At 43.3% G+C, this 16,447-nt stretch overlaps 1 protein-coding gene across 2 annotated transcripts in view; it reads right to left on the bottom strand.

Moving 5' to 3' along the window:
* The window catches only part of CDH23 (cadherin related 23), a 1,682,716-nt gene that overhangs the window by 552,540 nt on the left and 1,113,729 nt on the right, over positions 1 to 16,447 (bottom strand). For both annotated transcript variants that reach the window (XM_068258239.1, XM_068258233.1), the window contains exons 24-25: positions 15,247 to 15,466; positions 12,889 to 13,041 (exon numbers count right to left, since the gene is read on the bottom strand). In XM_068258239.1, coding sequence (XP_068114340.1) covers positions 12,889 to 13,041; positions 15,247 to 15,466 — 373 coding nt within the window. The remainder of the gene's footprint in view (positions 1 to 12,888; positions 13,042 to 15,246; positions 15,467 to 16,447) is intronic.

Raw genomic sequence — 16,447 nt, forward strand, 5'->3', positions numbered from 1 at the left:
CTTGCTCAGCGCTTGACTGATAAAGCACCTGATAATGAAAAGGAAGGTGCTGTTCGTCTGCCCTGAGGTCTGCTTTAGCAATGAGGTACATAACTTTTTTTAAGCAATTCGCCTTGTAAGTCTTTTAAGCCTGTACAAATGAAGAGGACAAAGAGAGATGTTACCACCTGTGTAGAAAGGGGTTCTTCACAGTAAAAGTGGTTAAAATGTAGAATATCCTACTGCTGGAAGTAGTAGCTGCCACTCTCCATCCTGATTCATTTTCTACTAGTCTACTCGGGACATCTGGGTGGTGCCGTGGTACACAGGATCATACCTCTCGAGTCAGTCCTGTCAAAATCAGGACTGTTTAGAGGTATGCTTAGCGTTTTTTAAATCTGCACAAAAAATGCAGCAAAATATATTGCATCCCTTCACACCACCCACACTGTGCATGGTTTACGGCAATGACACTCATGATACAAGCAGAAGAGAGTCTACACATCTACATGTATTCTGACGCTCTGTATATGGCGGACAGCACAATCTCAGTATCAGGTGAGAGCAAAAAGGCCCATTTGACAGTGAAACATGCAGAACTGCTGTATAGCATGACCTAAGAAGCCAGAGTAATCATATGTATGTGTAATACAGTTTGTTAAGGTACTTGAACTATAGAGAGATAACTTGATGATAATGCTTTAGCTTTTGGGAAAGCAAATATGCTTTAAGCATTGACATCTGTGTCTTCTCTTTTAAAGAAAGTCAAACAATCTCTTTAACATGCGGTGTACAATTTGTGACAGAAACAATTATTGCACTGGCACATTTCCGGTAGGAGATCCTTGAAGTATAATACATTGGTTATTTATAATTAAAGCGTGAGGATGTCAATAATCTTAATTAAGCACCAAGCCAACTGTCCTTGGACTAGTTTGATATAAAACAAAGTTTAGTCATAATGGCTTTGAAAGTTGTGGAGGATATAAGTGACCCTGTAGGCCTGGTCTGAGCTTATTGCAAACTGACTTTAGGGTGATATATGGGATGGTTATAGGAGACCGTTGTGTAGACTGCTAACGATTTATTCAAATAGCATTCTTACTAAAAGCTTCCACAAGAAACCATCAACAAGAAGCTTTGGGATGAAATCCCAGTTGTCCTAACCCATCAGCAATCCTCAGTAAACCTGATATGACCCAGGCAACAAATCGTAAATGTTCCCAATCCCAGCTAATAGTAAATTATCAGTAATAATATAAGAAACAATAATAACAAAAATGGCAGGCCATGTATGCAGGATCACTTACAGTGACCATACAAAATAATCACCCCCTTCAAAATAGTCACTTTTTTTGTTGATGTTAAATGAATATACACAAAATAATTCTGGCTCTATTTACTCATTGCAACTTATAATAGCCAAGTGAAAATTTTAATAGCAACAATTCAGAGACAAACTCGCTTATTACATTACTGATATGAGTAAAAAGGAAAAGATTTCTCATGGGAATGGGGGTAACACCTACTGATTGGGATCAGTGGCGTCGCTAGCCCTATTGTAGGGGGGGCCTGTGCCCCAACATGTCCGCGGGTGTACCCAATCTATTTTCAGGGGTGCGCGCTGCTCCCCCCTTAAACCGCCGCTAGGACCTAGCGGACATCATTTCCGAAAATATAGAGCGTGGTGCGTCCGTACGCCCGCTCTAACTGGTTATGTCACCTGCTGATTGAGGTCTGACGCTGCTGCTACTGGGAGGTGAGGGGCACCTGTCACTAACTAACTTGGGGTCCTTGTCACTACCTAACACTGGGGGTCGACTGTCACTCACTACCTAACCTGGGGGTTCCTGTCACTCACTACCTAACCTGGGGGTCGCCTGTCACTCACTACCTAACCTGGGGGGGCGCCTGTCACTCACTACCTAACCTGGGGGGGCGCCTGTCACTCACTACCTAACCTGGGGGGTGCCTGTCACTCACTACCAAACCTGGGGGTCCCTGTCGCTCACTACCTAACCTGGGGGTCCCTGTCACTCACTACCTAACCTGGGGGTCCCTGTCACTCACTACCTAACCTGGGGTCCCTGTCACTCACTACCTAACCTGGGGTCGCCTGTCACTCACTACCTAACCTGGGGGGTCCCTGGCCTTTCAGCCCACACATAATCCCCAATCCAGTCAAAAACAGTATTGCCAGGCACAGCAGCCAGTAGAGGAGAATTCAGAAGCCAGGTGAGAGGTGTCTACCATATTAAGGGGGCATTCTGCCTAGTTATGTGAAATGCTGTCTTGTCTTTGTCTTGTTGGGGGCCTCAAGATTGCTGAATTCGTCTTGTTGGGGGCCTCATGATTGCTGAATTTGTCTTGTTGGGGGCCTTGCAAATGCTGAATTTGTCATGTTGAGGGCCTTACGATTGCTGAATTTGTCTTGTTGGGGGCCTCATGATTGCTGAATTTGTCTTGATAGGGGCCACATGATTGCTGAATTTATCTTGATGGGGAGCCTCATGATTGCTGAATTTGTCTTGCTGGGGGCCACATGATTGCTAACTGCGAGACTATGGGAAAAGCTGAATCATCATCATCATATGAGACAATAGCATTAAACCTACTTTTTTATCTTTTAAAACAGAAAATAAAACTGGGAGGTTCTAAAAAAAAAATGAATACATTTTGCAGGAGTAGGATTGATGAAATAGTTTATCTTCACAGTTTATTTTCAACTTGGATTTTCCATAATGTTCATGTATGAGTTAAAACGTTTGTACAGTATTTAGTTTAAATTTCTGTTGCCACTTTGCGATAGATAAGTGGCTTTTGGGTTGCAGTTCGGGCACTCGGCCCCCAAAAGCTTCGTCACCACTGTCCTAATCTAATGTCCCACCATTGCTAAGTTCATGTAAATTTGTCTCCACCCGTGACCACACCCACATTCTGGTCCATGGCCACATAACGTAACACTCATATTTTTCGGCTCGCTAGCTGCAGTGTGCTGATCTCTGCTGCCTACAGTATGTACAGTATAAGCTGTTCTCTAGTGCCTGTACGGGCCTCAATTCACTAAGCTTATTCAAACACTTTATCAAACGTTTGAAAATTTACCTCACCAGTAAAATCTAATTTAGAATTCACTGAGGTGTTATATATTTATCAAATGTTTTATTGATAAAATGTTCAATAAATCTATAACACCTTAGTTTATCAAACGTTTGATAATTTTACCTGATGGGTAAAATCTAATTTTGAATTAAGTGTTTGATAAAGCTTTGTGAATTGAGGCCAGTGTGTGCTGATCTACCTCCAGTGTGTACAGTAAAACCAACTGTATTGTATGCTGATCCCTGCTACTTTCAGTATGTACAGTATTAGCTGTAAAGCCTGGTACACACATACAATATTGATTAGCCAATTTTAGCTGTTCATCAAATTCATTGTCTGTTGGCCCACTTACTGCATGGGGGTGGTAAAATTGGTCAGTGAGTGACCAATCAAAATTGTATGTGCGTATACATCTTTGATCTATGCCTATACTGATAGTAAATTATCTAAATAAAGGACAGGGGGCTCCATCCAATATTTCGATGGGCAGGTCCGTTATCTGTAGCTTACACTGCTGCCAAGTTCATGTACATTTGGCCCCACCCAAGGCCAGGCCTACTCACTGCATGGCCATGCCCATTTTTTGCCACAACCCCCACCCCACCTAGTGTCCACAGGTGCCCCCGATCTCCAAGGACCCTAGGAACACCCCTAATTAGGATGAAGTTAAATCCTTGGTCATGGTTTCTCTTTAAACTAATCCAATATTCCAGTACACATCAAGCTAATTATCTTCCACCTGTGATGATCATTTTGATAATTTCAGCATACTGAACATTCCTGGACCATTTCTGTGCTTGGTAATGTAAATAAAAGCAAACAAACTATGGGTGGCAAACCACTGTCAAAAGAGATCAGTGATAAAGTTGTGGACAGGTCAGGACAATGATTCCTAAAAACCCCTCACTCAAATCTTAATTAATTCCAAGAGCATGATAAAGTCTTTAATTTATAAGTGCGAAGAGTTTGGCACTTTTAGGGGTAGCAGGAAAAAAGGGCGCCGGCTGAGGGTGGCCAAAAAGGGCGCCACCATAGACTTTAATGCAATTATCGTTAATACGCCAAAAAAAAAAAAGCAGAAAAAAAAGCACCGCATAAAATTTCATTAACATTAGAACATTATAGTTTTTGAGGTAGTTATCATTTTAGAAGTTTACAACGTTATAGTTTTTGTCATATTAGTGTTAATAAGTACAGATTCTATGTTTTCAAAGGTATTATCATTAATATATGTAAAAGGGTGTTTCTGCAGAGGGAGTAATTAGGGTTAGGCACCAAGGCGGCGGTTAGTTTTAGGCAACACCAGGGGTGGTGGTTAGGCACCGCCAGGGGTGGTGGTTAGGCACCACCAGGGGGGTGGTTAGGGTTAGGCAATTAGGCACCACCAGGGGGGTGGTTAGGGTTAGGCAATTAGGCACCACCGAGGGGGGGGGGGGTGGTTAGTGTTAGGCGCCACTAGGGGAGTGGTTAGTTTTAGGCACCACCAGGGGAGGGTTCTGTGTGAGGGTAGGTTTGTGTTAAAGGAATACTTAAGTCAAACATAAAAAATGATTTTTACTCACCTGGGGCATCCCTCAGCCCCCTGAAGCTGTATGGTTCCCTCGCAGCCTCGCTCCGATCCTCCTGTCCCCACCGGCGGCTACTTCCGTGTTCGGCGACAGCCGCCGACAGGCTGGGGACGCGACTGATTTTCTGCGTTCCCAGCCGCTATATCACCCTCTATGCTGCTATAGCATATAACATATACGCTATAGCAGCATAGAAGGTGATATAGCGGCTGGGAACGCAGAAAATCAGCCTGTCGGCGGCTGTCGCTGAACCCGGAAGTAGCCGCCGGCGGGGACAGGAGGATCGGAGCGAGGCTGCGAGGGCACCATACAGCTTCAGGGGGCTGAGGGGTGCCCCAGGTGAGTAAGAATCATTTTTTATGTTTGACTTAAGTATTCCTTTAACCACTTCCCGACCGCCGTATATACAATTGGCGGCCGGGAAGTGCACCCCGCAAGGACCGCCGTATAGACAAATGGCGGCGGTCCTTGTAGGGGCATGGGCGGAGCGATCGCGTCATCCGTGACGCGATCCTCCGCCTGGCGGCGCTCACCCGCCGCAACATCCCGCCGGCCATACGGAAGCGCCGGCGGGATGTTAACCCGACGATCGCCGCATACAAAGTGTATAATACACTTTGTAATGTTTACAAAGTGTATTATACAGGCTGCCTCCTGCCCTGATGGTCCCAGTGTCCGAGGGACCACCAGGGCAGGCTGCAGCCACCCTAGTCTGCACCAAGCACACTGATTTCCCCCCCCCCCGCCCCAGATCGCCCACAGCACCCATCAGACCCCCCCCTGCCCACCCCCCAGACCCCTGTTTGCACCCAATCACCCCCCTAATCACCCATCAATCACTCCCTGTCACTATCTGTCAACGCTATTTTTTGTTTTATCTCCCCCTCTGCCCCCTGCTCCCTCCTGATCACCCCCCACCCCTCAGATTCTCCCCAGACCCCCCCCCCATGTACTGTATGCATCTATCCCCCCTGATCACCTGTCAATCACCTGTCAATCACCCGTCAATCACCCCCTGTCACTGCCACCCATCAATCAGACCCTAACCTGCCCCTTGCGGGCAATCTGATCACCCCCCCCACACCAATAGATCGCCCGCAGATCCGACATCAGATCACCTCCCAAATCCATTTTTTACATCTATTCTCTCCTTTAAACACCCACTAATTACCCATCAATCACCCCCTATCACCCCCTGTCACTTTTACCTATCAGATCAGACCCTAATCTGCCCCTTGCGGGCACCCAATCACCCGCCCACACGCTCAGATTGCCCTCTGACCCCCCCTTATCAATTCACCAGTGCATTAATTACATCTGTTCTTCCCTGTAATAACCCACTGATCACCTGTCAATCACCTGCCAATCACCTATCACCCATCAATCACCCCCTGTCACCCCCTGTCACTGCCACCCATCAATCAGCCCCTAACCTGCCCCTTGCGGGCAATCTGATCACCCACCCACACCATTAGATAGCCCGCAAACCCGCCGTCAGATTACCTCCCAAATGTATTGTTTACATCTGTTATCTTCTCTAAACACCCACTAATTACCCATCAATCACCCATCAATCACCCCCTATCACCACCTGTCACTGTTACCTATCAGATCAGACCCTAATCTGCCCCTTGCGGGCACCCAATCACCCGCTCACACGCTCAGATTGCCCTCAGACCCGACCCCCCTTATCAATTCGCCAGTGCATTAATTACATCTGTCCTTCCCTGTAATAACCCACTGATCACCTGTCAATCACCTGTCAATCACCCATCAATCACCCCCTGTCACTGCCACCCATCAATCAGCCCCTAACCTGCCCCTTGCGGGCAAACTGATCACCCACCCACACCAATAGATCGCCCGCAGATCCGACATCAGATCACCACCCAAGCGCAGTGTTTACATCTATTCTCTCCTCTAAACACCCACTAATTACCCATCAATTACCCATCAATCACCCCCTATCACCACCTGTCACTGTTACCCATCAGATCAGACCCTAATCTGCCCCTTGCGGGCACCCAATCACCCGCCTACACGCTCAGATTGCCCTCAGACCCCCCCTTATCAATTCGCCAGTGCAATATTTACATCTGTTCTCCCCTGTAATAACCCACTGATTACCTGTCAATCACCTGTCAATCACCTATCACCCACCCATCAATCACCCCCTGTCACTGCCACCCATCAATCACCCCCTGTCACTGCCACCCATCAATCACCCGCTGTCACTGCCACCCATCAATCAGCCCCTAACCTGCCCCTTGCGGGCAATCTGATCACCCACCCACACCAATAGATCGCCCGCAGATCCGACGTCCGATCACCTCCCAAGTGCAGTGTTTACATCTGTTCTCTACCCTAAACACCCACTAATTACCCATCAATCACCCCCTGTCACTGCTACCTATCAGATTAGACCCCTATCTGCCCCTAGGGCACTCAATCACCCGCCCACACCCTCAGAATGCCCTCAGACCCCAGCCCTGATCACCTCACCAGTGCATTGCTTGCATCTATTCCCCCCTCTAATCACACCGAGACACCCATCAATCACCTCCTGTCACCCCCTAGCACACCTACCCATCAGATCAGGCCCTAATTTGCCCCGTGTGGGCTCCTGATCACTCGGCCAAACCCTCAGATACCCCTCAGACCCCCTTCCGATCACCTCCCCAGTGCATTGATTGCATCTATTTTCCCCTCTAACCACCCCCTGAGACACCCATCAATCACCTCCTGTCACCCCTCTAGCACTCCTATCCATCAGATCAGGCCCAATACAACCTGTCATCTAAAAGGCCACCCTGCTTATGACCGGTTCCACAAAATTCTCCCCCTCATAGACCACCTGTCATCAAAATTTGCAGATGCGTATACCCCTGAACAGTCATTTTGAGACATTTGGTTTCCAGACTACTCACGGTTTTGGGCCCGTAAAATGCCAGGGCGGTATAGGAACCCCACAAGTGACCCCATTTTAACAAAAAAAGGCACCCCAAGGTATTCTGTTAGGTGTATGACGAGTTCATAGAAGATTTTTTTTGTCAAAAGTTAGCGGAAATTGATTTTTATTGTTTTTTTTTCACAAAGTGTCATTTTTCACTAACTTGTGACAAAAAATAAAATCTTCTATGAACTCGCCATACGCCTAACGGAATACCTTGGGGTGTCTTCTTTCTAAAATGGGGTCACTTGTGGGGTTCCTATACTGCCCTGGCATTTTAGGGGCCCTAAACCGCGAGGAGTAGTCTAGAAAACAAATGCCTCAAAATGACCTGTGAATAGGACGTTGGGCCCCTTAGCGCACCTTGGCTGCAAAAAAGTGTCACACATGTGGTACCGCCGTACTCAGGAAAAGTAGTATAATGTGTTTTGGGGTGTATTTTTACACATACCCATGCTGGGTGGGAGAAATTTCTATGTAAATGGACAATTGTGTGTAAAAAAAATCAAACAATTGTCATTTACAGAGATATTTCTCCCACTTAGCATGGGTATGTGTAAAAATACACCCCAAAACACATACTACTTCTCCTGAGTACGGCGGTACCACATGTGTGGCACTTTTTTACACCCTAAGTACGCTAAGGGGCCCAAAGTCCAATGAGTACCTTTAGGATTTCACAGGTCATTTTGCGACATTTGGTTTCAAGACTACTCCTCACGGTTTAGGGCCCCTAAAATGCCAGGGCAGTATAGGAACCCCACAAATGACCCCATTATAGAAAGAAGACACCCAAAGGTATTCCGTTAGGAGTATGGTGAGTTCATAGAAGATTTTATTTTTTGTCACAAGTTTGCGGAAAATGACACTTTGTGAAAAAAACAATTAAAATCAATTTCCGCTAACTTGTGACAAAAAAATAAAAACTTCTATGAACTCACCATACTCCTAACGGAATACCTTGGGGTGTCTTCTTTCTAAAATGGGGTCATTAGTGGGGTTCCTATACTGCCCTGGCATTTTAGGGGCCCTAAACCATGAGGAGTAGTCTTGAAACAAAAATGACCTGTGAAATCCTTAAGGTACTCATTGGACTTTGGGCCTTTTAGCGCAGTTAGGGTGCAAAAAAGTGCCACACATGTGGTATTGCCGTACTCGGGAGAAGTAGTACAATGTGTTTTGGGGTGTATTTTTACACATACCCATGCTGGGTGGGAGAAATACCTCTGTAAATGACAATCTTTTGATTTTTTTACACACAATTGTCCATTTACAGAGTTATTTCTCCCACCCAGCATGGGTATGTGTAAAAATACACCCCAAAACACATTGTACTACTTCTCCCGAGTACGGCGATACCACATGTGTGGCACTTTTTTGCACCCTAACTGCGCTAAAGGGCCCAAAGTCCAATGAGTACCTTTAGGATTTCACAGGTCATTTTGAGAAATTTCGTTTCAAGACTACTCCTCACGGTTTAGGGCCCCTAAAATGCCAGGGCAGTATAGGAACCCCACAAATGACCCCATTTTAGAAAGAAGACACCCCAAGGTATTCCGTTAGGAGTATAGCGAGTTCATAGAAGATTTTATTTTTTGTCACAAGTTAGCGGAAATTGATTTTAATAGTTTTTTTTCACAAAGTGTCATTTTCCGCTAACTTGTGACAAAAAATAAAATCTTCTATGAACTCACCATACTCCTAACAGAATACCTTGGGGTGTCTTCTTTCTAAAATGGGGTCATTTGTGGGGTTCCTATACTGCCCTGGCATTTTATGGGCCCTAAACCGTGAGGAGTAGTCTTGAAACGAAATTTCTCAAAATGACCTGTGAAATCCTAAAGGTACTCATTAGACTTTGGGCCCTTTAGCGCAGTTAGGGTGCAAAAAAGTGCCACACATGTGGTATCGCCGTACTCAGGAGAAGTAGTATAATGTGTTTTGGGGTGTATTTTTACACATACCCATGCTGAGTGGGAGAAAGATCTCTGTAAATGGACAATTGTGTGTAAAAAAAATTAACAAATTGTCATTTACAGAGATATTTCTCCCACCCAGCATGGGTATGTGTAAAAATACACCCCAAAACACATTATACTACTTCTCCTGAGTACGGCAATACCACATGTGTGTCACTTTTTTGCAGCCTAACTGCGCTAAGGGGTCCAAAGTCCAATGAGCACCTTTAGGCTTTACAGGGGTGCTTACAATTTAGCACCCCCCAAAATGTCAGGACAGTAAACACACCCCACAAATGACCCCATTTTGGAAAGTAGACCCTTCAAGGTATTCAGAGAGGGGCATGGTGAGTCCGTGGCAGATTTCATTTTTTTTGTCGCAAGTTAGAAGAAATTGGAAACTTTTTTTTTTTTTTGTCACAAAGTGACATTTTCCGCTTACTTGTGACAAAAAATAATATCTTCTATGAACTCACTATGCCTCTCAGTGAATACTTTGGGATGTCTTCTTTCCAAAATGGGGTCATTTGGGGGGTATTTATACGATCCTGGAATTCTAGCCCCTCATGAAACATGAGAGGGGGTCAGAAAAGTCATAGATGCTTGAAAATGGGAAAATTCACTTTTTGCACCATAGTTTGTAAACGCTATAACTTTTACCCAAACCAATAAATATACACGAAATGTTTTTTTTTTATCCAAAACATGTTTGTCCACATTTTTCGCGCTGCATGTATACAGAAATTTTACTTTATTTGAAAAATGTCAGCACAGAAAATTAAAAAAATAATTTTTTTGCTAAAATTCATGTCTTTTTTGATGAATATAATAAAAAGTAAAAATCGCAGGAGCAATCAAATAGCACCAAAAGAAAGCTGTATTAGTGACAAGAAAAGGAGCCAAAATTCATTTAGGTGGTAGGTTGTATGAGCGAGCAATAAACCGTGAAAGCTGCAGTGGTCTGAATGGAAAAAAAGTGGCCGGTCCTTAAGGGGTAGAAAGCCCTAGGTCCTCAAGTGGTTAAGCAGTATTGACAAAAAATGCAACGACATTTAACATTATTATTATTATTATATCTCCTTTGTTTTTGCAATAGTAAATATCATTAATAAAGCTTGACAACAATGGTTCTCGTTATCAAAGTTCGTTAATACCTGGCGCCAAATTTGTTAATAAGCTGGGCCCTTTTTTCACGGCTCCCTTTTTTATGCACGCCTTTTAGGGCCCTTCCTGCACAATATATATGTAAAGTTAACAGTTACTCTTTCCAGCGTACTCATAACTATAATTAATACAAAAGGTGGTTTTACTGATATAGGGGACAAAAATAATAGTGTATTGTGAAAATTAATTCTAGTTTTGAAAATATATCTTCTCTATTAAAATAAATGCTACATGATCCTTAGTTTTCTACAGCCCAAAACAGGCCTAATGTGCACTAATGCAACCAAATGGAAAGCTTGAGACAGTTTGAGAAGGAATCAATATGTTAAAAACAAAAACGATAGTAGTAAAAGGTTTAACAATCAAGCAGGGAATGAAAAAGTAAGGAAATGCAGTTAGGAATTTATGGTTCACTCTGTGTGTTACGGAGACCACTTGTACTGATTCTTAATTTACTTTACTGCCACTAGAGGGAGCAAAAACACCAATGTTGAGTATATCTTCAATTTAAACTAGCCTACAACAAAATCAGTGATAAATGATTATATTAGTTATTGGTATCATGAGATACTGTGTCTGAATTCTGTGATGGTGTGTCAGAATTGTAACAAATAATCTTAGAATTCTAACATACTAATGTGTCACTGCTGGTGCCTGTCCAATTACCACTAAATCTGCAAATTCAGTAAATGAGCCAATCAAAAACAAAAACACCAGATGAAACACCTACAAACTCTGCAAACATACAGAACCTGTCTCTGAATGAATTAAATTAGTTAAAACTGAAATAGTTGCAAATGCCTGCCAACGGGATTCTACAGTGCTTTATTAAGGCTGAGTAACTGAATCCATGTAAATGTATCTTTGTAGATTTGGTGAATATAAACTGATGTGCATGCATGCAAATACAACTGTGACACTGCAGTTTCACTACACTATAAGCATTTCTTACTGTAATCTGCTATAGCCCAAGTGAAGCTTGCAAAATTTGCCACCTCTTACTATTAGGCATGCTCAATCGGATTTCGCGGGATTAAAATTTCCGAATTTCCAATGGGAATTCGGAAAATGGAAAACGAAACTCGGAAATCTTGATTTTTAGATGTGTACAGAGGCGCCAAAAGGATAAAATTCGCTAAAATAGTTTAAAACGTTCAGGAGGAGGTGGTGGACCAACCAACCCAATACAGACACAATGCTGTCGATTGAGGTGTAAACAATTCATTCACATACTCCTAGGACAAAAGGCAATGAGCTTCGCAGGCAAAATCCCGCTTCCTCAGGCAACAAAACAACAGGAATATCACACAGCTAGGGGTCCAATATGAGCTTGGCACCTCTGTGTCCTTATCAGTTGTCCTTTCACTTATAACTGACAGCAACTGATATATTTCAGTTATGACAAAATGTTGTCAGAACTGGAAGGGATCTTTGTTAGAAGAAAAAGGTGAGCTTCTGAAAGGAACTGATGGAGAGGTAACTATGTAATATTCATTTGCAGGTACATCATGTGTTTATTTTAAATAATTTTACTCAGTTCAGGTTAACTTTAAGATACCTCTTCAAAATTCTCTCTCATAATTCTAACATATTATTTACATATTATTTCAGAATTGTGGGACAGGATCGCCGAATCCTGAAATAGTTTTTTAGAATCCTAACATAATAGCTCACAACTCTTGACATCAATTTATGTTATACTCTAACAGCAAACTAAACAAGCTCTAATGTTTGGACGTAGGTGGCGCTGTGTGGTTTCAGCAATCGGTGCAATTTTTATTTCACTCCACTGCTGCTTCAAGGGTGGAAGTACCCACTTCATCCACTATAAATGCCAAATTTCATTCTTGAACTGTAGTAAGTGGTTAAAACTCACATGTGATCTATTGTCTATTAATTAAGTAATGAAGCCCCAGAACTAGCATATTGCAAAAATAAGTCTACAATGGCAGCTGCCATGTTTCTGTAATTACAGGCTCTAATCACTGCGTGAACTAGGGTGTCTATAGTATTGCCTGTCTCTTTATTGCTCAATTTCTGTCTGTGCTTAATCATCCACCATGACAATATGCTAAGGGGCATAAATATGGGTAATTCCTTGTGAGATTCCATCCTCTCTCATGTGCTATCAAACATTTGCAAGTAAAGCGGTTTTAGCATACAGTACCTGTTATGAAATAGCTGAGCTCAGCATTCAGGCCTGTATCAGCATCTGAGCAGTTCAGGCGCACTACAATGGAATCCCGTTGTACATTCTCAAATAGTGAGATGTTGTACAAAGTTGGGTAGAAAGTTGGACTCTCGTCATTGACATCCAGAACTATAAACAGGAAAAAGAAACAAAAACATAATGAATAAATATAAGTTTGTAATAAAAAAAAGTATAGCACAAAACATCTAAAGTTTGCGTCGCAACCAACACACCATTGTTCCAAGATAACAGTAATAATCAATTTTAAACATGGCTCAGAGTGGTCCGGCTGAATAGTTGAATTGTACAAAGAGGAAAGCAGAACCCATCTGCAAGCCAAAGCACTCAATGAGTCATGTATTTATAAAAGTAAAAAAACATTTATTGTTTCCATTAAAACTCCCTAAAAGAGATAAACTCATTCAGAGTCATGATGATCAAGTGACTTTATACATATAGCTGCTGCTTGATTCTCTACAGTTAGGAAAGTGTGAAAAAGAGGAGAGCGCTCAATGTGTGAAAACAATACATGGCTATGGCCCAATGAATCGATCTCACCTGATAAGGTGGGCTATTTGTTACAGATAGCTTTAAAAGGGTTGTCCAAACTTATTGCCCACCTCATCAGGTTAGATCAGAGGTGTCAAACTCAAATAGACGGAGGGCCGAAATGAAAAAAAAACTTAGACCAGGTCTAGGGCCAACAGTCATATTTACATCCCCCCCCTCCCCATTTGGAATGATCGCACAGCACCTGACAATTTGTACTGCATGCTATAGCTGCGGTGGGACAAAACACACCCTCAGTATAGGTAGGTAGCCAGGTAGGTGCCCCCAGTATAGGTAGCCAGAAATAGGTGTCTTCAGTATACATAGACAGGCACTGGTGCCTCCAGTATAGGTTAGTCAGGTATAGGTGGCTCCAGTATAGGTTATTTAAGCATAGGTGCTCCATGTATAGGTTAGCCAGGTAGGTGCCCCAGTATAGGTAGACAGGTATAGGTGCACCCAGTACAGATTAGGTAGGTAAGGGCCCCCAGTATAGGCTAGCTAGGTAGGTGCCCTCAGTATAGGTTAGTTAGGCATAGGTGCACCCAGTACAGGTTAGCTAGGTAGGTGCACCCAGTATAGGTTAGCTAGTTGGGGGCCACCAGTATAGGTTAGTCAGGCATAGGTGCATCCAGTATAGGTTAGCTAGGTAGGTAGGTTTCTCCAGTATAAATTAGCCAATCTATACTGGGGAAACCTACCTAGCTAATCTATACTGGAGGCACCTACCTAGCTAATTTATACTGGGGAAACCTAGCTAGATAGGTGCCTCCAGTATAGATTAGCTAGCTAGGTAGGTGTCCCCAGTATAGATTCGCTAGGTAGGTGCCTCCAGTATAGATTAGTTAGGTAGGTTTCCTCAGTATAGATTTGCTAGGTAGGTGCCTCCAGTATAGATTAGCTAGGTAGGTTTCCACAGTATAGATTAGCTAGGTAGGTTTCTCCAGTAAAGTTCAGATAGGTAGATTTCCCCAGTATAGATTAGCTAGGTAGGTTTCTCCAGTATAGATTAGCTAGGTAGGTTTCCTCAGTATAGATTTGCTAGGTAGGTGCCTCCAGTATAGATTGGCTAGGTAGGTTTCCACAGTATAGATTAGCTAGGTAGGTTTCTCCAGTAAAGTTCAGATAGGTAGATTTCCCCAGTATAGATTAGCTAGGTAGGTGCCTGCAGTATAGATTAGCTAGGTAGGTTTCTCCAGTATAGATTAGCTAGGTAGGTTTCCTCAGTATAGATTAGCTAGGTAGGTGCCTCCAGTATAGATTAGCTAGGTAGGTGCCTCCAGTAGGTAGCCAGCCTGCCACCCCTTTTTCCCTGGCCGCCGCTTCATTACCACCTGGAGACGGCGGCACGGAAGTCCGCTCCCCTGATCCTCTTCGCATGCCCGGTGCCATGGCATGCAGCAGTGACGTGAAGACAGCCGAGTGGCTCTGACCTAGTAGGCGCGTATACAGGAAGTACTTCAGATGTGTGCACTGTCCGAAAAAAATTGTGTACCAGTGCATAAAACAATGGGTCCTTTCTTCACGTCCCACTGTGTTGCTGTGTGTATTAGCATATATTGGAACCTTAGCTGTTTGATTATCTGATGTTAAATAAAAACAATACATTTCTGATCTGTAGTATCACTTCTCGCTTCAAAGAGTTCAACAGATACAGACAGCAATCTTCTTACAGAGTCCAGTCTGTGCCTTGCCCCTCACTGTCTGAACACCATGATGATGTAAGCTAAAAATCAAATGAAAAACTAGGTAACGAAAATCTTTATAACAGGAACGGTTACTTGCCACGAACTGTAAGAGTGCTGGTAGAACTCTTGGATGGCGATCCACCATCACTGGCCACTACTCTGAGGTAATACTCGCTGATCCTCTCTCTGTCCAGAACAGCTGTAGAAGTAACGAGTCCAGTTGTGCTGTTTATGACAAAGTCCATACGTGGCATGCCAACTTGCATTCGATACGTCACCTGCCCATTCAGACCTTCATCAAGGTCTACAGCCACTACCTACAGGGGTAATATAAAGAAAAACATTAATTTTATCATCAGCAGCTGCATTAATATCAGAAGGAAAGATGTGATTTTTGTATCAAATGGTGAAGTGGAATGAAATGAGATGGACTTTAAAACTATCTTGATCATATAGAAATTGTAGGGATGCACGAAAACACCTCTGGCAGTCTCGCGAGCACTTCCTCGGATTTCCAGTGGTTCCATGAATTTTCACCAAAATAATTTCATGAATTGTATTCAAGTCAATAATGCTGACATTATCAAATAATACCAAAAACCCATACATGCTAGAAGGACCAAATTTGCAAGGTATGCCAAGGAAAACAGTGGGAACAGGGAAAAAAACTGTCTAAAACAAAAAGACCTTGTTGTTTGAGAAAATGGATTTTAGAGCTATAGCAAATAGCAAAAAAAAAAAAAAAAAAAAGGTTACTACAAGCTGTTAAATGACAGAAAGTAGATCTACTATCATTAGTGAAAATGTACATATAGCAAAAGAAAGGGCAGTCAATTTCCTGCCTGGGTTTCCTGGTGGTCAGTATGCAGTGTGAAATGACTATCTGGAACCCCAGGGCAAGTTACAATGCTTTTGCCAGGCATGTACAGCAGTATTGCAGCTGTATAAGGATCTCGGACAAATATACCATTTTTTTGCACTAATAAAAAAAATTAAAATTACGAGCCAAGATTCTTTAAACCCTTGTTAACTATGCAGGCTGGTATATCCAGAATGAGGTGCTTGGGCGTCGTGGGGCGTCGTGGGGCTCCACACCCTAAGCTATACCAGCCTGCATGGTCCATGATATGGGGGGGGGGGGGGTCTCTGAAAGAAAGAGGTGGCAAAGCTACAAGTGGTAATAAGCATAAAATAGCAAATGCACCTGTGCTTTGCTCACTGCCCCTCATTTCAAACTTGATCTTGCTGGAAAGGTGAGCAATTTTGTGTCTAAGAATGTATGACAGAGCGCCCACAGA

Source organism: Hyperolius riggenbachi, chromosome 10 (assembly GCF_040937935.1).
Source record: "Hyperolius riggenbachi isolate aHypRig1 chromosome 10, aHypRig1.pri, whole genome shotgun sequence".
Lineage (NCBI taxonomy): Eukaryota > Metazoa > Chordata > Amphibia > Anura > Hyperoliidae > Hyperolius > Hyperolius riggenbachi.